The following is a 24016-nucleotide window of genomic DNA, read 5'->3' on the forward strand; positions in this document are numbered from 1 at the left end:
ACACTCTCTGCGTTCAAACGCATAGCTTTCTGGTGTCGATGCAGTTCATTTGAGTTAGAATGGGGAATTCGCCGGCCGCCCAGATGTGATGGCTGTCTTGAGAGAGACAGCCGTTTGTTTTTGCGAGAGAAGTTCGCTTCACCGCAGCTCAAGGGACGCGAGTCTGGTGCGCCCGAACAGCAGACAACACGAAGCCACGCTTCTAACCTATGCTATGGCCTCCAAGATTGCATGTGCAGGCGTGCAAAATCTCGGAGGCCATGCTTGCGCAAAACTTGCTTTTATTTGTGGCCACGGTGGCTGCAGTGGCGTTTCTCGAAGCGAAGCCGCGTGTTCACCTGGAACAAGCCTGTACGTTTAATCGTTACTTTCATCTCGATTCAGCAAACTTTCTGCGTAAAGAAGAACGAAAAAATGTTTATGACGTCACCGCTTGACATCGACTTCCGCCGGAATAGGGACTACTTTTTATGAACATTCTCGAAGCTTCTAGAACATTCTAGACGTTTCTGCATAATACTGTTTCCGGTAAATAGTCCCTACAAATCAAGTGCGCATAAAGTAAAAGTAAACAAATTATTATTGCTAAGCAAGTTGACACGCCTAATTTGACTTTAATAAAGGGCAAGAAGACCTTCTGTAAAATTTATTGTGAACCGCAGGCTGCCGTAAGCATCAGCACCGGAAGTGCGGAGCACTACAGCAAGCAGACAGCGGCCTAGAACATTCTCCGGCGTCTCCAAAAAGCCGGTGACGGGCGGCGTGCAGGTTTATTCGTCATTCATCGTTTCATTGTAAGCCTTGCTTGTTTCTGAGCCAAGCGGCCGTTGCAAGTGACGCATTCTCGTCAAAGTAAGTCCAGTGACGATTCAACGTGTCCAAATTTTCTACTTTGTGCATGTATTTCCTTCGCGTTTGTTTGCTGCAGCTGTTAAATTCTTTGCTAATGTGTTTGTAGCAATGTGGCTTCATTAACATGTCGCAATACTTTACTAACGCTGTAATCTGACATTATTGGCGGCGACGGTATCGCTTTCTTCGAATTTTTATACCCGTTGTAGTGCGCATTCTATTTCGTCTTTTTTTTTATTTAATTTAATTTGAGCGTACTTCGAGATCTGTGTGAGACGAACGCGAAGGATGCAGTACTCTTAAACGACTGTTCATTTGTGCAGATGCCCGAGGAAACACGCATAGATGACTCCGGGGAGGTGGAGACCTTCGCCTTCCAGGCGGAGATCGCCCAGTTGATGAGCCTTATCATCAACACCTTCTACTCGAACAAAGAGATCTTCGTGCGTGAATTGATCTCCAACTCTTCGGATGCTCTCGACAAGATCCGCTACGAGTCTCTCACGGACCCGAGCAAGCTCGACGCCCAGAAGGAGCTTTACATCAAGATTATCCCCAACCGCGACGACCGCACCCTGACGATTATCGACACCGGTATCGGCATGACCAAGGCGGACCTGATCAACAACCTGGGCACCATCGCCAAGTCTGGCACCAAGGCGTTCATGGAGGCGCTCCAGGCCGGCGCCGATATCAGCATGATCGGCCAGTTCGGCGTAGGCTTCTACTCGGCCTACCTCGTCGCCGACAAGGTGACCGTCACTTCAAAGCACAATGACGACGAGCAGTACACGTGGGAGTCATCGGCCGGCGGTTCGTTCACCATTCGCACCGACAACAGCGAGCCCCTCGGACGCGGGACCAAGATCGTGCTCCACCTGAAGGAGGACCAGATGGAGTACCTGGAGGAGAGGCGTATCAAGGACGTCGTTAAGAAGCACTCGCAGTTCATCGGCTACCCGATCCGCCTGTTGGTGCAGAAGGAACGCGAGAAGGAAGTCTCCGATGACGAAGAGGAAGAAAAGGAGAAAGAGGAAAAGACTGAGGACGAGAAGCCCGACGAGGAGGGCAAGCCCAAAATCGAGGACGTCGAGGATGACGACGAGTCGGCCGACAAGGACAAGAAAAAGAAGAAAAAGATCAAGGAGAAGTACTCCGAAGACGAGGAACTGAACAAGACCAAGCCGATCTGGATGCGCAACCCCGACGACATCTCGCAGGAGGAGTACGGAGAGTTTTACAAGTCTCTGACCAACGACTGGGAGGACCACCTGGCCGTCAAGCACTTCTCGGTGGAAGGCCAGCTCGAGTTTCGCGCGCTTCTCTTCGTGCCCAAGCGCGCGCCGTTCGACTTGTTCGAAAACCGCAAGCAGAAGAACAACATTAAGCTGTACGTGCGCCGGGTCTTCATCATGGACAACTGCGAGGACCTCATCCCGGAGTACCTGAACTTCGTCAAGGGCGTCGTCGACTCCGAGGACCTGCCGCTCAACATTTCCCGTGAGATGCTCCAACAGAACAAGATCCTCAAGGTGATCAGGAAGAACCTCGTCAAGAAATGTCTCGAGCTCATCGACAGCATCGCCGAGGACCGGGACATGTTCAAGAAATTCTACGAGCAATTCAGCAAGAACATGAAGGTAGGCCACTCGCTATTTCTCGTTTTGCTTTTTTTTTTTTTTTTTTTTTTTCTCCCTATACATCTCGTAATCTTCCTGCACATAACGCGCCGCGCACAAGCGCCGATGTTGGGCTTCTCCCGAAGTTCCGATGTCTGCGCCTTGATGTGCGTGGTGGTGCATATGGAAGAACATAAATGAGCATAACTCGGATCCGTCAGGGCCTCTCTCTGTATGCCCGATTGGCGCGGTCTATCGTACGTGCCCAACATTTTTAGCGTGATTATTCCGCACGTATTCGCCTATTGCAGCCATTGTAAGCCTGAACCGTAACGTTCGCTTCAAACTAAAAAAAAAAAAAAAAAAAAAACATCCCCATTGCTGCCTTTGCATATGTTGCGCACCACTTATATCTAGTACACAATTTACGACAATTACTCGGATGCACTTATTGAACCCTCTTGCTTTCTTTCCTTTCTTGCTACAGCTTGGCATCCACGAGGACTCTCAGAACCGCAAGAAGCTGGCCGAGTTCTTGCGCTACTACACTTCCGCTTCTGGCGATGAGATGTGCTCTTTGAAGGATTACACATCTCGTATGAAGGAGAACCAGAAGCACATCTACTTCATCACGGGCGAGTCCAAGGACCAGGTGGCCAACTCTGCCTTCGTCGAGCGCGTACGTGAGCGTGGCCTCGAGGTCATCTACATGATCGAGCCCATCGACGAATACTGCGTGCAGCAGCTGAAGGAGTACGACGGCAAGACACTGGTCTCGGTCACCAAGGAAGGCCTCGAGCTGCCCGAGGACGAGGCCGAGAAGAAGCGACAGGAGGAGAACAAGGCCAAGTTTGAGAACTTGTGCAAGGTCATGAAGGACATCCTGGACAAGAAAGTCGAGAAGGTTATCGTGTCCAACCGACTAGTCAAGTCTCCGTGCTGCATCGTGACGTCTCAGTACGGCTGGACCGCCAACATGGAACGGATCATGAAGGCGCAGGCGCTGCGTGACTCCAGCACCATGGGCTACATGGCGGCCAAGAAGCACCTCGAGGTGAACCCTGACCACCCCGTCATGGACAACCTCCGTCAGAAGGCCGACGCCGACCGCAACGACAAGGCGGTCAAGGACCTCGTCATGCTGCTCTTCGAAACCGCGCTACTCTGCTCGGGCTTCGCGCTCGAAGACCCTCAGCTACACGCAGACCGCATCTACCGCATGATTAAGCTCGGCCTGGGCATTGACGAAGATGAAGTAGCTGGTGCTGGAGACAACACGTCGGCGGGACCCGCGGTGGAAGAGATGCCGCCGCTGGAAGGCGACGATGAAGACGCATCTCGCATGGAGGAGGTTGACTGAGCTGGCCTCGCTCTGTGCCTTACTAGCTTTGTCACATGTACATAGCTCACACCGTCATCTGTGTGTATGTGTGTGCTTTTTTTGTGTGTGTGTGAGAGAGAAATAAATTTGTTCCCTTCGTGCACTTGGTGTGTCGTCTTTGACTAAGCTTAAAAATGGCTGGCGTTGATTTAACGATAATTACGATATTTGCGTGCAGTTGTCGTTCCGTGCTAAATACATGCATATCAAAATGATTAAAACTAGTTTGCCCCGATTCAAGTGTAAAATGCAAGCTTATAGAGTAGAGTATCTGGTAACCGTTCCAGGGGCTCAGTAACTGGGATGGGGGGGGGGGGGGGGGGGAGCGTTCGAGGGATGACCCGCCTCTAATACAAATATAAGCATTGCCTTCGCAATAACACGTTTGTGTAAGTGAAACGAGTCCAGGTTGCTGCCCCCACTCAGAATAGTTGCGGAGCTCCTGCTCCCGTCACCGTGGTCATAACATTGAACTCTCTGGTGACTATGTTGATACCACGTCCTGTGTCGTTAGGCGCCACTCCAAGAAGTTAGTACCAACAAGCTCAATTTTCATCCTTTTTGTATTCGGATCGCAGCGTGCGTAGAACGAGCGCGTAGACCCAAGAACGCCGTAGCCTCGATACAAAGCAAAAGCGTATCGCTGGTATGGGTGTCTCTCTTTGGCTGATGACGTCACGCACTGTGTAGGCACGTTATCTCAGTTGCGTTCCGGCCGTGTAATGGGTAGGACCGGCTGCTAACGCCTCCCGCCGCCTTCGCGCCCATTACCGCTCAAGCATCAGAACCCATGGAGTGGTTTTTTTTTTTTTTTTTTTTTTTTTTTTGAGCTTTCTCTGAAAAATAACGTCAATTTTTTTTTTCTTTTTTTTTATGACTGTCTAACCGCTGTCGTGGACCGATCCCGAGGATTTATAGTGCACTCTAACCGCTCTGGGGTACCGGTTGTACAGAATGTTGAATTCAAAGAGAGATAATTTTGGCATGTTGGTGTAGACTCCATACTTGCAGACTATAGAGCACAACATAAACGTCTGCTGGGAGTTCAGCGCTTTAATGTTCTTCTGATCGAGTGTATTCCACTGTCCTTGTGTTGTCGTGCTCTGGTCTGCAAGATTTCTGCAATCGTTCGGGCTTCTTTGCGGACGTACGGCTCGTTTGATCCAGTGCAGGTCACCGAGTTGTTTGCTTATAAAAAGTAAAAGTGCATATAAATATTATGCACCTTACAGCTGGTTCTTTTCTTTTCATTTTTTTTTTCGCCGTCATGAACTTGATACCACTTAAATTTGGCCGCCATATCATTAAAATATTGCTGCACATTTTTGTCAAAAAGAAAGAACAATAAAAGTAGTCGGGCTAGCATGAGCTCAATGTAATGAGGAATTAATATAGTTCATATGGTTCACAACGTCAGCTACATGGCACAACTCGCAGTCACATTTTGAGCGTCTGCAAGGAATTGCGTTGTAAGGTCCTTGGATATGTTCTCATATATAAATATTGACACACAGACACCTGTTGAATTTAGCATGTTTCACTGCGATGCACGCGGTTCACAGCTCCGTGCCTCGTTTGCTTGCCCAATGCCTCCTTTACTAGCAAAGGAGGCATTGGCTTGCCAGAGTAACAGATTCCTTATATAGAGAGACTTGAAGGCCTCTTCGCAATGTCTATTAAGTGAGGGGTGAAATGGCCTATGTGTGTGCCAAGAGAGTGGGACGTAAGAAAGTGAAATTTCGCTTTGTGTAGCAAGAACTGCTTTAAAATTGGCGGGCTTGCAAAACGCAAATCTGACCTAGTTAACGTGCAAACCACCGCACTCAAACAAGCTCCATCAATAAAAATTCTTAGATAAAAAATTAACAGCAAATTTTAACATAAAACTTTGTAAACTATGAAGCGGGAATTTACAACAATGACCGTGCGTAACTACGCAACCTACGCGGATACGCTCGGTTCCACTCGGCTCGGTCTTCGGCTTTTGTGTGAAATTGCCATCGACTGTGCCACCGGCGCGGCCGGGAAGCGTATGCTGCTGTAGTGAACTTTTCATTCATTGAGCTTTCGCTTGGGCTCAAGTAAGTTTGCGATTGACCGCTATTACAGTGGTCACTCTTTAGATTGACGATTCCATACGCGTACATAAGACCGGTATTACGGTTAGCATTTCTATTCGCTGTTGCCTTTAACTTCTTCGGTGCACGAGGTGGGTCACGTCGCGTGGCCGTGATGACATTGTGTTGAGAGCGACCGCGAGATAATCGCTGTCGCTCGTCCGCCAGCGCCCACTGCGCGAAACGCCACGCGACGCGGTCCGTGCCGTGCGCGCGCCGTCAAGTCATTTCCCGCTTTCACGAGCTGTGGACACCGGTTTTCGGTGACTACTAAACATGTGAAGTTGCATCATTCGCTTTTTCCTATGCCGTCCGTTTTCCAGATCCCATCCGAGCGAGGACCGGTATGCAGCAAGTTCCGGAAAACGTCAACTTCTCGGCAGAGGAAGAGACTATCCTCAAGCTGTGGAAGGAGATTGACGCGTTTCAGACGAGTCTGAAACTTTCCAAATCCCGACCAAGGTACGTGGTCGTCGGTCGTGCCACGCTTTAGCCACCGTGGCACGTTTGTGAGCGAGCCTTGAAACTGCTGCGCAGTAAGCGGTCTTCCTGACCTGTCATACGAAGAAATATGAACCGCCTATAGTACGCAGCTTGGCGACATTTATGCAAATTTTCTGTGCTTGTTTGATACCACGAAGATAAATTTGCCGTCGTTAGCACGCCGTATGTGTCCAGTATGGAGTTGAAAAGCTGTGTTATTCTGTGCATTAAAGTTTAAGATTTCGTGCCGTGTACCATTACCACACGGACAGTTTCGATACTCATAGAAGTTTACCCGCATTTAACACATGAACCGTGATCGAAACAGGAAGCAGAATAGAAGTGAAGGCGGGCATGCTTGACCGGATCTTCATTCAATTCGGTCGCCATAGACTCGTGTACGCTAGACCATGCCCGTGTGACAGAACAGTAACAAAAAGTGATGGTAATCAATCTGTTGTGATTATAGTGTTGCCACTGATAAGTCTTTCTCAAAAGTATTCATCTTGTGTATAGTGATCTGGAACCGACAGATATGGGCATACTGAACTATACTGGTGTCACGTAAACGGTTGCCATTGATCGCGATCGGGACTGATTCGGATCGAAATTCTCGACCGCGATTGGCTCCCCCCCCCCCCCCCCCCCCCCCGCTTGCGCAAAGGAGACCGTCGTTACCGAGACATTCCATCCCGATCGGGCTCGATCGCGATCGAAAGGGCGGCGTGTGACACCTGTATTACAAAAGTTTCGGATTGTTCTTGTGATGCCTCAGTCATTTCTCCTTGCTCTCTGGTACTAACAGCTAGATTAATTTGATTCAGGTGAGCCTCTAACGTTATTGCTATTTTTGTTTTTCTAGGTATTCATTTTTCGATGGCCCACCATTTGCAACTGGGTTACCACATTATGGGCACATATTAGCAGGCACTATTAAGGACATTGTGACAAGATTTGCACATCAATCTGGCTTTTATGTTGAACGCCGTTTTGGTTGGGACTGTCATGGGCTGCCTGTGGTAAGTTTTGTATTCCCTCACTTTTGTTTCACCGTGTACCTTAACACACTGGCTTGTATGTACTACAGGCAGTTGCAAATGCTAAGCTTCTTGTGCATCACTGTTCGTTTCATATGCTGATGTTTTTATCATGCGTAAATGTGTTATTGCAGGTCTTTGAAAAGACTTGGCTAAATCTTTATTAGCAGATAAGTTCTCTACTGGCATGTATATTTTTATAAGCCCTCATTAGTTGCTCTTGATTAGAGGATCATGTGATTGTTGTCTCTGCGTCTGCTTTGCAGCAAAAGTAACATCACCTTTGCATTCTAAGTAATGTACTTTATCTTTCTGTACTTCAGGAATACGAGATTGACAAAGCCCTTGGTATCAAAGGTCCCGATGATGTGAAAAAGCTGGGTATTGAGAACTACAATGCCGAATGCCGAAAGATTGTCATGCGGTATTCAGAAGAATGGGAGGTAAGCATTGCTTTTATGTTACAGTAGTTGGCATTGCCAAAGGGTGCCATCTTGACCTTGTGCTCTCACAGCTTGCTGGGACAAGTTGACCTAAAGCAATCTGTCCTTCAGACACATCATTCATTCAACTTGCTGCTACAACCCATGTATTTAGTTAATATTTTTAAAAATTAAATGTATATAGGGAGATGGTGCCTCGTAGAGGTGCCAACTGCTCCTCTGTTCCTATGTGTACAATAGAAATAGAGCACTTTGCAAAGAATTAAGCGATAGTAATACAAAAAAGCACGTAAGGATGAGTTCTTGCAAACATTTTGCAAGTTGTAATGCAGCTGTGTGCCAGAGTACAAGTTCAGTGCCATTCGCACAAGAAAATGCTTTCGAGAATTTCAATATTCTCTAGGGGATGGTTGAAATCGATCCAGAGCCCATCATTACAGTGCTCCATTTGACCAAAGTAGTTTTGGCATGGAAAAGCCATGGATCATTCAGCATTACTTTTGCTGTGGCCTACTTCAAAACGGACAGTCATCTTTCATTATCTGTGTTGATTGTACTGCTCACACTACTATGTGAATATATTAATGTCGACCAGCTCAAAATCAGTCAATTCTGCATTTCATGTGGGGATACGTATAGTTTGCTGCAGTAGTTTATTGTACAAGTTAACTCCAGCTGAACAGCATTGCTGTGTTATGTGGTGTATGCTTGTTGCTTCATACACAGTTTACATGTACACATCCATTGCCTTATTCAAGCATCTTTGTTGAACCATTTCCTTTAGATATGATTCTATTTCCAAGGGCAAGTGTGATGCATCACCTTCTTGCCACAAACCTGATGTTGAAGGCCAAGCCGAATTATTTAGCTTTATCTATAGATTGACTGCACTGCAAATCAAGATGGCTATATAATTCCTCCTTAGCCATGCCTCAGTGTCTATGCCATTCAACGCTAAAAAAGGAGTTACAGGAACAAGGCCATGGGAACTAAAAAGGTGCTCACATGCTAAGATTTTGGAAAACTTCGAAAAGCTCCAGGCAGCTGAAATTAATCCTGAGCCCACCATAAAAGAATTGCCATGTGACTGAAGTGTGGTTTTGGGAAGTAAAAGCCGAGTGTCATTCAGCTTTATTTAGTGGAAGGGCCCATTCCATATGAAACAATCTTCCAACTTCCATCACAGGCTTTAGGGTTGCATATGCAGTACAGAAGATAGCAAAGTCGTGTCATGTGTTTGACCTTGTTAGCAATAGTGGCCACTTGTAACAATAGTAGGAAAATAGCTGTCACTTTCCTTGCTTTCCTTTTTTTTTTTTTTTTTTTGACATGGACTGTTGTAACACACTTGGTACAGAGAATTACACTGTGTTGTGTGGCAGAAAGTTGAGTAAACACTGTGACTTGCTCTGAACTTTTCAGACCATTGTTACAAGAATGGGACGTTGGATAGACTTCAAGAATGACTACAAGACAATGTACCCGTGGTTTATGGAGTCTGTGTGGTTTATCTTCAAGCAGCTGTACAACAAGGGCCTTGTCTACAAGGGAGTCAAGGCAAGCCTACTCTATTATTCATGCTCAGTGAACTGCTAATGCTGTGCCTGACAGTGCCTGTGTGCATTTTCAAATCAAATTGCCTCGAGGAGGCGAATTTCACTGCAATTTAGTGGCTACCTTTATCGCTGGCATTGTCATACTGAGCTGTTGTTAAGATACCAGACCTCCCTCAGTGCAAAGGGCTAGATTGAAGCAAGGAGCTTGTCTTCTTGCACATCCATCACTTTTTCAATGATTGAAACCACTACAGTCGAACCCATTTAAAACGAACTTGATAGTTCCGTGAAATCTGGTCGTTATATCAGTAGTTCGTTATACATGGGCTCGCCCTTAAAAACGCTAAAAAATTAACCGCACTGAGGCTGGCGTCAGCAGTTACACAATTCGGCCGTACTTTGGTCTGAAAACCAGATTTTCACTGTCATTTTTGTTCCCGGTGCATTCCCGCACCAAGCTGCAAACTTCTTCTAGGAACATTCATCCAAAGAACGGAATGCGGCTTCGTGTAGCTCTTTCAAAACGGCGCATTGTTCCGATCACCTGTCATGTTGAAACTGCAAGTGCAGCCGGCATTTTTTATTCGAGAGCTTGTGATAAAGTTTACTACCAGTGGGACATGACTGTATTCTGCACACTAGAGTGAAGTGTTCCAGTTGGCCGGAAGCGTAAACTTTGGAAACTACTGTGGCATGCTGCCATTCTGCGAAGGTCTCGGACATCATGGTCTCGGCATTGCGACTGCCCGTCAGCCACACAAGAGGCGGAAAATTTATCTATGTTGCTTCGTGTGAAAAAAAAAATGCTATGTTCGAAAGGTAAAACGTCACCGTGAACTGCTGTTATCAGCAATCATCAAACACATAAACGAAGCACTGTGGAACCGTGATCTCCTGACAACAGTGTAGTAACCACCGCCCCTTTGCAACAGCGTGGCGGTAGTGCTTGGTGCAGCGTTCTCGCCGACTCGGGCCGCGTAGGGCCATGTCGACAGAAACGCTTGAGCGGCCGTTCGTCCCATGGTGGAAATACGTAGACGGTCGTTCCAAATCATTGAAACAAGTGACAATTGTGCGAAAATAAGAGTCCTGCCGGAGCGCCGTTGTGGCATTCAATATTGCACCTGCGCATGCGGCAGCGCACGCCCCGCGCCATGCTGTTGATGCTGTATGTGGCACGCCTCCGCGTGCCTTGAAAACGCGTGACCTCCTTCGCGGTTTTCGAAATCTGCGCGAGCCGATCGCTTGCTCATCTCGAAGGCTGTATCATTGTTGCGGTTTGGACTAGAGCAGGGTGCGCGCTGCTGTGCGCCCGGTTTGGTCGCGCTTCTGTGCTTTGGCACTTCGTGTGTGCCCTCTTTTTACCATGACTGGGTTCGAAGCGTTCATTGTAGCAGTACGGCGATTTAAAAAACATTCGTTATATCTGGAAGCAGTTTCCATGGGGAGGGTTGGAAAATCGTAAATGCGCTGAAGCGTGGTCGTTATAACCCTATAGATGGTTATTATATCTGGGATCTTTATAAGTGGGGGGGGGGGGGGGGGGTTCGACTGTAGTACAAGTGAGATTAGAGACATTTACCATGCTGCAACTGTGGCAAAAGCAGTTCAGTTGCAGCTGTGATTGATTACACTTGACAAGTTGCTGACATCGCAAATTTGAATGCGAATAACAAATCGGAGTAAACATTCCAATGTGCTCTTTACATTACGTGTACATTTAGAACATGGGTGAAAATTATTCATAAAAGTCACTGGCTGTGTTTAGCATTGAGTGCATAGCTTCCTCATACCTAGGCATCATGTCAAAGTAGCATGGACTGTAGTGCCATTAACAGAATTTACAGTGGATAAGGGTGAAGTTAGTGTATTGCTCCCAAACTTTTGGGCTGTGAACTCCTAATTATGGTGCTAAGAGTGATGTATCCCTCCACCTGGTGTTTTATCATTTCGATTTTTTTTTTCCATCTATAAGCTGCAAATTCATGAATAGCTGCTTCGAGCTGCAAATCTGAACTCCTGTGAAATGAAATTCAGTTTAGTTTTCTGTTGGCATCATCATTATTATCATTGTGTTTTTTGGGGCACTTGATAGATTTCATAATAGAAAATTGAATATCTTTGTGATCATGCAGTAACAATTACATCATTGGTTTGCAGCAACTAATAATTTTACAAAATTTGATGACGGCTCTGCTGGGAAAGCATTGCAAGAGTACTGGTGTAATTTGCTATGCTGTTTCTGTAGGACAACTGCCAGAGGAAAATAAATTGACAAGTCAGTTTAACATAAAATTTATCTCACACTCTCTTTTTTTCTTCACTTGTCAACCAGCCACTGGCTTTTTCTGTGATGGAAGGGTAGTGATTATGTGCATAATTCTGATGTTCTCTTGCCTGCTTCTGAGTTTTGCCCTAATTATTTGTCTATTTGCTGATACCAGGTGATGCCTTACTCAACAGCCTGCAACACACCCCTATCCAACTTCGAGTCGGGCCAGAACTACAAAGAAGTTGTGGATCCTGCAGGTACGCTTCAACTGTTTTATGGGGTTATGTTTCTTTGAGCAACAGGGGCTTGCATTGTTCTGCTTTTGCTATTGTGAACTGGGCATTGCAAGTAGATGAACTTTAACAAATGCAGCTCTTTATTTTTACCTGTCGCAGTGGCTCTCCATTCTGCTATTGAGTATAAAGTCACAGGTTCAAATGCTAGTCTTGATTTTTGCATTTCTATGAGGACAAAATGCAAAAACGCTTGTCTACATGTAGTATTTGGTGCACAATAACTAACGCAGGTGGTTGAAATTAAAATGTGCAGCCCTCCACTACGACATTTCGTGTAGTCCCAGGGCTACTTTGGGGTAACACTAAGTTAGTCTTCTTCCCCATACAGTAGAAGCTCGTTACTTCACAACTTGCTAATTCGAAATATTTGATAATTCGAAGTAGACACCGCGGTCTGTCCAACAATGTTCTGAAAGCAGTATGTAACGCATTCACACTGAAATCCACACCGCCATCGATAATTCGAACTCCGCGCCATCATGGATGGGGAGAGTGCTAGTGCGCGAGAGCACGTTGTCGATGCTGGTGTCGCCGCGTGTTCCGCACAGCTTTGCTCTTTCCATCTTTAGGTGCCTGGTCGCGGGGCCTGTGGTGACGGCGACGTGCGCTGGCGCAGTCTTGACGTTGCCGTTGCTTGCGGCTAGTCATGCTACGCCGCTTGTGCTGCGCCGATTGAAATGCCATCCTCTCTATACTACAACGCGCGCGCCGTCAGCTGCTTTCTTCGGAGCATGCACAGAACGAAAGGCATGTTTATAGTCTGACGTTTTCAGCGTGCGGGCGAGCGTCACTTGCAGCCAGTCACACTACGACACTTGCACTGCGCCGTTGGCTGCTCTCTTCGAAGCATGCGCAGAACGATCCGCAACCCGCGTGCCGCTTTGAACGGCTGTCTACGACCGTCAATGAAGCAGCGTGGGCACTTTTTTGCTTCGCACAATGCATTTTGGGTCGACGCAGCCGGCACGAAGAACGCGCGGATTGAGTAAAAGCTATCTCGATGTCGGGCGCGTTGGACCGCGTTGGCCACGTCCGGTTATGTTGGCTGCGCCAGTGCGTCGAACTATAGACATTGTTCTCGCCAACGTGATGTTAGAGCGCATGCCTTAACTGAGTGATTTTTTCTCCGACTTTCGTTACTTCAAATTTTGTATAATTCAAATTTTCGTAGCATCCCCGCGGAATTTGAGTCAACGAGCTTTTACTGTAACTTGAAATGGGGTTTACCTTATGGTGAAATTTCTGGGAAAATTACCATGCTTCAGGGTTTATTAGCTGGATTTTTTGTTTGCCTTTCGCGCATGGTATGCACAGTACAGTAGCATCTTGAATTGGTGTTGCATTCCGAAAATTTTTACTGCTGCACTGTTTTACTTGGACATGGTGTTTCAACATTATATGTACGCGACAGTTAGTGCAGTATGTGTAGATACTCAATTGCCAGACCATTAAAGTATGTTTTGAGTTTTGTTTATTTCTTACCTGCTCTGCTTTTTAGTGGTCGTCAATTTCCCACTCGATGATGAGCCCAATGTCTCCATGATTGCGTGGACGACAACACCCTGGACACTTCCCAGCAATCTGGCTTTGTGCGTCAACCCAGAAATGATCTACGTCAAGCTGAAAGGTTGGTAACCTGTAGCTAAAAATATACTCCATTTCCATTAATTCTACCCTGATGGGACCACTGAAGTTGATCAAATTATCCGGTGGATTGAATTAAACAAGATGCAGAAAAAAAAGCCAAAACACCACTCTGATTCATTTAGCAGTATTTGCCCCACTCTAACACACGTCTGAATCAAACGAGCATCAACTTAAACTACCATAGAAGTGACATTCAAGCTCCCAAACAAAGTAGAAATTAAACGCACACCCGATTTTTTAGCAACAAAATGGCTTTGGGTCTAACTTTTGTTGCACAATGGTGGCCGGTATCTTAACATCAGCTCCACTGCAATAAACATACGCTTGTTATGCGGTAAAGCATAGGAATTCCGCAAAGGCAGTGTTTAAGTTTCGTGTCCGATTGCAAAGCAAAGGCAATGTTCAGCCCAATATTTTTGAAAAAAAGAAAGAAAACGAAAGGTTCGGGGGGGGATGCCATAATCAGACATTGTGAACTACTGTTATTGCATGAAAATCCTTTTAATGCAGGCGGAAAATAGGTCTTTTTGATGGGAGAATATGCGTGTTCAATGCATTTACTGTCTTAAGCTCCACCGAGACAGACGCTGCCACTTAAAAAGTCGCTATTGGGGTCACCACAGGGGTCAGGCGCTGCTTGCTGACTGGTCAGGTTCAAGTTATTCGGTGAAGGCTAATTTTAGGATCCAAATAGTGATAGTTTGGGCCCATAGAAATGCATGAGCACCAGCCGGGACCTTTGGTCAGGATCGAATTAACCGAAAAATGTGATTAACTGAAGTCGAATTAATGTAAGTCTACTACTGTATCTGGTGCCTCCAAAAGCTATGGTAAATGGGGTTCTTCCCCTTAGCCCTATCTCTTAAACATTCCTTGCGCAGATTCATGGCTTTCATACTTTCCTTAGTACAATTGAACCTCAACATGATCACAAATTTAACAAATTATATGATATAACGAAGGCATTTTCTTGTCAAATGCTAACTTCACTACAAAGTTAGCTGTATTGTCTTGCCATCTTCCCTTAAGCCAGCGTCATTTTCCCTTACTACAAGCCTTAATGTGTTTCGCATTTCTCCTCGTCGGAGGCTAGACCATCTCGTCCTTTGCCTGAGCTGTAATGACTGCAACAATGGCGGTTCCTTGCTGTGGTTCCCTTTGAGCCATAACTTTCTTTGCAACGCTCATTTCAGTGGCTTAATACTTTTGAACTTTTTAGGAACTGTTTTGATTGAATGCAGCACTTTTGTTAGCACAACAGTCCCTTACACTTGGCCATTGAAATATTTTTATTTATTTAATTTAATAATGCTGTAAGCAACAAGAGATCAAATGTGACTGAAGTGTTGAACAGAAACTGAACTGACCTAATGCTGCAGTGTACGCCTGAGGTCTTATGTCAGTGCATAATGTGTTCAGTACTAGGCAGAAATATTTGCTGAAGCTTGGCGATGTACGTCATGGTGAAACATTATAATGTGCAATTTGTATGCATATGATATCACTAGCATTCGTGCCCTAACATAGCTTGTCAGGCACAAATAATGTAGTGAGCATACAGTTGAAAAATGTGCGTGAATATTCAAACTTCAAAATAAAATCTTAATAAACAGAAGCACTTAAATGCCTCGTAATTAGCTGGGGGTTTGTCTTTGACACACTTTTTAATAAGTGATACTGTGTTAGAAAATTTTATAAAACTCAATGAATTATGTTAAAGTTTTCTTTAAAGAATCACATTGCATGGGTCATAAAAGCAGTGACGTGATGTTTAACTGTTATTCTCAACTAATGCATTTATCTTTTACTCAGACAACAGCACTGGCAAAGTTTATATATTGATGGAAGCACGACTGGACATCCTATACAAGAAACCAGAAGAGTACACCATCTTGGAACGGTAAGTTTATATTTACGATATCACACACAGTTTCGCGTTGTAAACGCTTTTCATAATCTTTAATTTTCCTATACCTGTACAGGTTCAAGGGCCGCACACTTGTTGGCAAGAAGTACGAGCCAATCTTCCCATACTTTCAACAGGTATGTTTTCAGTGGAGGTTTTTGTGTATTTTAACATAATGTCATTAAAAATAATGATAAGTGTTGTGTATTGCTTGTAGTGCTTGATGCAGTCAGATTGTTCTCCAATATTCATATCAGACATGAGAGGTTGGATTGCTAGCTACTGCAAGGAATGTCAGTGTATTGCAGTCATGTTCTGAAACGATGTGCTGAAAATACACATTCATGAAATACTCTGCAATATATGCTCAGAGAATGTACTGCATAAATGCAGCAAATTGTGATGTTTTCTTTGTAGAAATGACGAGATAGTATTACAGCCCAAAAGAGTAAAGTTTAGTGCAACGTTCATTGTGGCCATCAACTGATCTTGCTGAAGATATTACAGCAGGCCATGAAAGGGAACATTGTCATTCCACCCGAACGTAGCACGAAGCTACAAAGGAAATCCATACAGTTTTCCCAGAAATTAAGCTTAGCTGTTGAGGAAATATTTGTCCTGGTCCTGGATTCGAGCCCGGGACCAATGCTTTTCCGAGGTGGTTGCTCTACTATCTGAGCTAACCAGGAGGCTAGCAGATCGCAGGTCGAGGGCGAATTAATCGATAACTCGAAGCACAGGGACACCGAATATGGCAAATCAGTTCTGCGGAATCCCGCAAGGTTGAGGAAATGTCATGAAAGGGCAAAATTGACATCCACCCAAATGTAGCATGAATGCAAATTTCCCTTTCATGACACTTCCTCCACCTTACGCAGAACTGATTTGTGGTATACAGTAAACCCTTTGAGGGTTCTTTGAGGGCCAAATGCAACCCCCCAGGGTCAAATTTTTTATTGCAGATTTAAAATCTTCAGACTGACCTAGTTCGAAAACATTTACCACAATTTTAGTGACCATAAAGTGACAAAAAAATCTCTTTCGTAGGTAAACATGCATTGTTTATTTGTGAATACAGATGGGCTTGCATGAATACTTATAATAAGAATTTATTGTTATTATCGTCCTCGTCTACCAGCTTGCTGGTCAAAGCTTCAGGCTGGGATGTGGTCCGGTCCGCTCGACGGGGGGACCAATGAGAGAATGTGCAGCTGCGTGACGTGGTCGGTTGCTAGGCGACTATGGGTCCCGCCCAGATTCCGCTATGTCGGTTTGTCTGTGCCAGTTGCTCTGCTGGCTCGGCCGCCGCCGCTGTTGCTCACGCGTTCGTATGATTTGCAGCGGTGCGGCAATGCACTCGGAACAGCAATGTTTTTCGTATTGTGAGCACTGTATTTCGGCCGAGGAATGTTACGAATTCGTATCACGCCAAAATTCATACCAGCCGTAATCGTATCGCTGGGGTTTTACTGTACATTGAAATAGATATATTCTGATTCAGCACTTGAGCAGTAGTCCACATCGGAGGAATCACTGCTCGACTCGCTTGCAGCAGAGCAACCAGCGTGCTTACCCATAGCGTAATCGAAACGTGTATGTGAGTGCATACAAGAAAACTTGACGGTTGTGTGCCCGTCTGAAAAGCGAAACGAGTCAGAAACTTGCAGTTATCCTTCGTCCTATTGCCACCGAGGGGCAATCAGTGTTCGCGAGTCTTGAGAAAAGAAACACAGGCATGCCAGAATCGTTTGTATGCCCTCCTGTGAACAGATGTAATTGCACCCCTGTGAACAATAAATGAGCGAGTATCTAGCAGTGATCCTTTGAGAGATTAGAAACCAGCTAAACATCAGTTGTTACTAGTGCAACGAACGGAAACAGCCTGCGAGACAAAACCAAAACTAACCCCCATGCACCCATGCACATGCGGTTGTGTGAGCAGTTGCTGAAACGCCAGCGTAGAAGCTGTGGAACGAAAACCAAAAGACTACGTAGCAAAAAAACAAAATTTCTTGTATCCACACAGTGGCACGATTTGATAGGTGTGTTCGCAAGCAGCTGCATGTAATTCAACCATTTCAAAGAGCATCTGCGTACACGGAAGTTTCCATTGTTATAAAAAGTTGCACACTTCATTATATTGAAGTTCGTTATATCGAGGTATAACTATATTACAGCTGTTGGGCATTTAATTTCTACTGCAAGATTTGCAATATACTATGAGTTGTGCCTTTTTCTTTTTAAACTTTTTTAGATGCTGTCAATTGTGATTTTCGTCTTGTATCTTCCAGTGCAAATCAAAATTGTCGTTTTCGTCTTGTCTTCCAGTACAAATCCAAAGGTGCATTTAGAGTGTTCTGTGACAACTATGTCACAGCTGAGAGTGGAACAGGAGTCGTTCACCAGGCGCCATATTTTGGTGAGGTAGGTTCGCCCAGATTGCAACACCCTTTTCACCCCCTTTTTTTTTCTTTCTTATTCTTGCTTCGCCTTGATCACAGCTGCAGCAGCACTAGCACGATTAGCGCAGCAAAAGGCAGCCGTCATAATTTAGCTAACATACTCTTCTTGCTTACAATTGGCCCTAAAATTCAAGAAATATATGTGGGCTGTGCACAGAATTTGGCTTCATATTCTGCTTCATGCCAGTCAACTATGCATTGCTGTGAAGTTGCACAGGTTTAAATGCAGGGTGTATGAAGAGCAGGGGCAGGTTATAAGCACAAAAAATATGGTGCTTCACTCCTACTCTTCAGACTGTCCGGTCTAAGCTTGAGATGGCATACTTTTTACTAGCTGTATTTCGTTTGTGTTTCTGTTAGCAGAGCATTGTGAGGATCCAGTTGTGCATAGAAACCTTTGCACAGACTTTTGGTCATCACTGTACGCTTCTCAAAGCCAGTACCAGGACTTTTAATAAGTTTATGAAGTTGGCCACGTAATTGTGAAAGCATATGCCTTACTGCTTTTTCTTTTTCTACTAATTGTTAAGTTTAGTTATTGGGATATAGCAGCTAAATTGTGACAGGTTCAATTAGTTCATATACAAGTATAATTCATAGAGACGAGCACCTAGGAATATAACCTAAGCAAACTGCGGTATAACACAGTGCCACAGCTCTACTGATAGAAGGTCTGTGGACTTTGTGTGACTTATGTACAGTAAGGTCCACTCTAGAAGGAAACACCATCAGTCTTGCATAACTTAAGGAAGTCCTTGCATTGCATTTCTAAGGAAATCAGCAGCTGATATGATGCATTAGGTATAAATAAATTGAACGATAACTGCGGACACCTTGATGTCTCATGTCAGTGGTAATCGGTGTGGGTATTCCTATTTGATGTTCCCTTAATAGTTGCCGTACCGTACATACTGTCAACATCTCATGATGTATAGCTGGCTTCTCGATGACTACCACTGTTTTATTTCTGCATCCTATACTAGGACGATTACAGAGTATGCCTCTCTAACGGAGCCATCACGAAAGAGCAGGAAATAGTCTGCCCTGTGGATGCAAGTGGCAAGTTTGTTGCACCTGTGAAGGACTTTCTCGGACTCTATGTCAAGGCAAGTGCCCTTTCGTATCTTCTCGCGCTCTTATTCTCTGTTGATTCAAAGATAAAACTTGCTAATAAAGTAAACAATGTAATGTGTCCCGGCAGTGCTATGAGGAAGACTTGTTTGATTATGAACACCTTGCGGTGCCTGTCAAGCTCTCGTCTTGCTTTCTTGCTAAGAAAACAATGATTGGTTTTTGTCTGCCCATGTAGGACGCTGACAAAGAGATCATCAAGAACCTCAAGAACCGTGGTCGCCTGGTAAACCACAGCACATCCAAGCACAGCTATCCATTTTGCTGGCGCTCAGACACGCCGTTGATCTACCGTGCAGTGCCTTCCTGGTTTGTCAGAGTCGAACACATGCAGGCGGATCTGCTCAAGGCCAACTCCGAGACATACTGGTGAGCACAGCACAACCCGACTAATCTAGCCACATTAATGTGCTGTTATTGTACCATTAGTGCATTATTGTGCTGTGAGTGCATTATTGTACCACTGTATTGCGCCACATTATTGTCACTGTCTTCGAGTACTGGGGGTTTCTTATAAAAATTTGATCACATGGGATCCTTAAGCATATTCAGCAGTTGGGTTGCTCATATTCAGTAATTTAGTTAAGGTAATCAGAGTTACTAGAGTTTGATTTTTTTGTCTTCAGTGGTCCATGCTCAGTGTTGTTCGCGATTCATGACAGGGTCCCTGATTTCATCAAAGAGAAGCGTTTTGGCAACTGGCTCCGAGATGCCCACGACTGGGCTATCTCCAGAAATCGATACTGGGGCACACCAATCCCCATATGGGTCAGCGATGACGGCGAGGAGGTAGGCACTGTTTTGCCTTTTTTGTCCTTCATGAGAAGCTCCTGCGGGAGTTCATCATTTGTCATCACTACTAAACGCTGTCCTCGGAATTCTGTGCTCTGGTATGCAGAATGTTGTCGGGTGTACGTTTGTGGGGCAGCTCTAAACCATCCTTGTTTCAGTTAATGGACTTGGCATCTTAAAAATTGGCAAACCTTGGCATCTTAAAAATATGTACTGTATTCACTAGAATGCAATGCGACCGCAATCGTAACGCAAGGGTCGACTTTCTAGTCACGTGAAATTAAAAAAAGAAATGGCGAATGTAATGCGAGAGGAACAGAAAAATAAGTGGTACCTTTATTTAAGGAATCACAATTTGGAAACAAGGTCTTTTCACTCAACATCGTTGTCTGAGGAGGAGGCAGTGCTTTCCTTAGGCGGCATTCTCGGGCGATCATTTTCGGGGATGGTTTCACTTCAGCGAAATTTTGCCTGACTCATCACTGAATGCATCCCCGACAAGTGTTTCTAGCACTTTGCCGAGCTCACTATCCTTGCACAGTGCCAAGAGCACTGTCAGCCATATACGTCGAGGGATCTGGTGCCGGGACGAGCCGAGTCTTGCGATAGCGAAACTATCTCCAAAGTGATTGCCCAAGAATCAAGTCGTCTTCCGTGCCATCAAGCTCGTTTGCGATTAAGCACTTCTTAAGTGCTTAATCTTAAGTGCAACCATTTCATTTGGGGGCTGTACCAGGTCTCTACAAGGTCCACAGAACCCTTCCGACCGACCTCGCATTTAAATAGGGCCTCCCGCTGGTTGAGGCGCCGAGCCGCAGCAGAGTTTCCCAGCTCTTTGGCCATCAAAATTACTCATCTCTCGAAGGGGGCGTCATACCGAACACGCTGCGTCGACATAACGTCTCAAATTAATGAAGTTGACGTGCGAAAGGCTGCGGGGTACTGCAGTGCCGTAGCCATAACACCGGTCACAAGCACAGCAAAAATGGCGTCGATTCAAATGTAAAATATGTTTTGACTTCAGTTGACCTGTGTATGGATTGGATTGAGGTGTAAAAATACAGGTTGCCAATGTAATGCTAAAAACAGGGATTTAGACTATTTGATTTAAAATGGTCAATCTTGCCATGATTTGAATGTAATTGGAGGGCCGAGTTCAAGCTATGAAAATCATGGGAAAAAAAATTCGTTATAATCGAGTATATAGACAGTAACTGTTGATGCGATGGTTTTTCTCATTACACTTTGTAGAACCACGTTTATTGAATGCTTCTTCAAAGGAAAATATGTCTGCACAACTACTTTGCGTTTACACATTGGCTATAACATAGGCATTGGGCAGTATGGTTGGAAACCTGCATTAACAGTTAGATATTATTGCTTCCCCGCGTCTCTATAAAATCATCTACACATTACAGGAATTCGATCCTCTGATTTTGCTTGTGTGCATGTGTGTGCGTGCAAGTACAGTAACAGGCTTTTCAGATTCTGAACTTTGGCATTAGTGATTCCTTCTAGTCATGTACTTGAGACCTTCGTTATTACACTGGGCCATCAGTGGCATCTATCTCATTGTCTGATTTTATTCAGGTCGTCTGTGTGGGCTCTATCAAGGAACTTGAAGAATTGACAGGCGAGCAGGTCACTGACTTGCACCGGGAGACGTAAGTGTCATCTTGATGCCAGCCTGTTATTACATCCAATCAATTTTGTTACAAGACAGTGCGAGTATGACTTTGAACAATGGCCGCAAAATGGGCACTTTCATTTTTTTTTTTTTATCTTCTTTCAGGGTAGACAAGCTTGTGATTCCTTCTGCAAATGGCAAGGGTGTCCTGAAGCGCATATCTGAAGTGTTCGACTGCTGGTTTGAAAGTGGGAGTATGCCATACGCACAAGTCCATTATCCTTTTGAGAACTTCAAGGAGTTTCACAACTGCTTCCCAGCAGACTTCATTGCGGAAGGTGTTGACCAAACGCGTGGCTGGTGAGGCACAATTTCCTTTATATATGTATATATATATATATATATATACAGTCAATGACCGATGTTCCGGGCATGCCCGATAATTCGGACGCCTTCGCGGTACCGTCACGTGCCCCATAGAGTCAATGCATAAAAAAGTCCTAAACTTCAGACGCAAAAACCCTTTGCCGTCCATTTTTCCAGACTTTTTTGCCATGACCGCAGGCCTGAAACTACGTTATTGAAGCCACAGCTGTCAACTCGAACAGGCGCTCTCGCATGGGGATCTGCTGGCAGCCGTAGCCACCACCACGGCAACGCCAGACCTAGCTGCTGCGACGTTCGCTACCAAGCTTCCTGCTTTTCGGTACCATGATTTTCGTTGAAGAATTCACCGCTGTCAGCAATGGTGCTAGCTTTGCCTTTGTAATCGTCGCCGATGGCTTCGAAGCACAAAAAAGCACGGCGCGTTGCACAATGGTGGTTTCTAAAAGTCAGCTTCGCCGCAATACATTATGTTACGCAGTGAAGCACTTAATGTATTGCGGTGAAGCATACCGAGAGTGTGAAGGGGCAATTGACAGTATGCATTCCTTAATTATACAAGCTTTCACCCGCCGTCTCCTGTCACAGTGGAGCCCCGTTACGCCTAATAAGTGTACTGGCAGGCCTTCAGAGCTATTTTATTGCGATAGCAATTATATGGACACTTCAACCGGATTTCTGCCGTCGGCGTCGCCGTGAGGTTCCCTATAGATAAAATCTTCACCGCGCGCTGTATGCCCGAGCGGAAGCGTGCGGGGACGCGCGCTATCACGGAGAGCGAACGCACTCATCTCCCACGCGCAAGCAAGAAAGCAGGAAGCCAGCGCCGGAGGGAGCGGGGGGGGCCGCACTTCTACTCTGCCAACAACCGCGCTCGTCGCTCGTCCGCACCGTCTCTTATCTCCACACGGCTCTGACCTTTATCTGCCGTGCATTCGCCGCTCAGTTTCCGTTGAAGCGATAGACCTCACGTACCTTCGCCCGCTGCGGCGTATGCTTGCTGCCAGCGTTTTGGCAGTTGTCTGCAGTCAATCAGTGTGATCTATTCGTGTTTGTTTGTGCGCGCTCACACCACGCTTGTTCATTCAGTTAGTAATAGTCGGGCCACATTTTCCAACGCACGCTACACATGCAATGCTGCCCGGATCGGCAGTGCAGCGCTACAGGTGTGTCCCTTCGCACGCGCTGCCCACGGGAAGCGCTTCTCATCAACACCACCGTTTCACACGCGCCTTCTCGTGGTCATCGAGTCTCTCTTCATGTTGGTCTACTTACGCCGCAGCACACCTGCTTACTTAATCAGCTCATGTTTACTACAATTCATATTGCTACCAAAGCCGCTCACCTTACTTCGTATGACATGGCTGTGTTGCTATCGCATTCATTGCTTTGCCCTTAGGGCAAAACTGTGACATTTTTTGACGTGCCTGTCGCGATTTGAGCCCTTGGGGGCAGTAAAAGGCAAGCATTCATTTTTTATGATGTTTTCGCAGCCACTAGGGAATCCCGAAAAATCGGACGTTGACTGTATATGTATATATGTGTATATATTATTTCTTGTTGATCAGTTATGTGTGCTATTCTCTAAAAAAATTGTTATGATGAAAATAGTGGATTTTCAGTTGCTATACAGTAAAGCCTCCTTAATTCGACCCTCGTTAATTCGGAAAATCGGATAATTCGGACTCGTCCTCTGGTCCTGGCAGGCGTTTGCATAATTCAATGAAGTCAAACTCTCGTTCATTCGGATGTACTATTTGGCCGCACATCGATTAATTCGAACAACTTTTGGAGCTCGGCGAGCGGGGAGCGCCGCAAATGTGTGACGCAAACGAGTAAAAACAGTGCAAGTGTACAACCGAAACGAAGCAGCGGAGTCCGCATTGCCACAGTCATCAGCTTGAAATCGTACGTGAATGACAGCAACGCCGGAAAGCTTCGTGCCTATTTGTGACTTTAAAGCCTTTATTCTTGCATTTAATGCCATGTTGGCAGCGTGCTTTCATAATTG

General features: G+C 45.4%; 2 protein-coding genes across 2 annotated transcripts in view; both read left to right on the top strand.

Annotated features, from left to right (window-relative positions):
• Window positions 1-1175: 1175 nt before the first annotated feature.
• On the top strand, window positions 1176-3955 carry LOC119460905 (heat shock protein HSP 90-alpha; the record flags this gene model as incomplete). The annotated part of the gene is given in 2 exon segments (XM_037722029.2): window positions 1176-2492; window positions 2959-3955. Coding segments are annotated over 2 exon segments (2190 nt in total). The 3' UTR covers window positions 3832-3955.
• A 1857-nt stretch (window positions 3956-5812) lies between these two features.
• Window positions 5813-24016, top strand: part of LOC119460906 (isoleucine--tRNA ligase, cytoplasmic-like) — a 46796-nt gene continuing 28592 nt past the window's right edge. Inside the window, 15 exon segments of the mRNA XM_037722030.2 lie at window positions 5813-5933; window positions 6293-6431; window positions 7315-7471; window positions 7813-7932; window positions 9355-9489; window positions 11933-12017; window positions 13555-13683; window positions 15516-15603; window positions 15686-15746; window positions 17938-18033; window positions 19055-19177; window positions 19381-19571; window positions 19865-19991; window positions 21585-21658; window positions 21787-21981. Of these exon segments, the coding sequence (XP_037577958.1) occupies window positions 6316-6431; window positions 7315-7471; window positions 7813-7932; window positions 9355-9489; window positions 11933-12017; window positions 13555-13683; window positions 15516-15603; window positions 15686-15746; window positions 17938-18033; window positions 19055-19177; window positions 19381-19571; window positions 19865-19991; window positions 21585-21658; window positions 21787-21981 (1697 nt within the window). The 5' untranslated portion in view covers window positions 5813-5933; window positions 6293-6315.

The sequence above is a fragment of the Dermacentor silvarum genome, chromosome 8, assembly GCF_013339745.2.
Source record: "Dermacentor silvarum isolate Dsil-2018 chromosome 8, BIME_Dsil_1.4, whole genome shotgun sequence".
NCBI lineage: Eukaryota > Metazoa > Arthropoda > Arachnida > Ixodida > Ixodidae > Dermacentor > Dermacentor silvarum.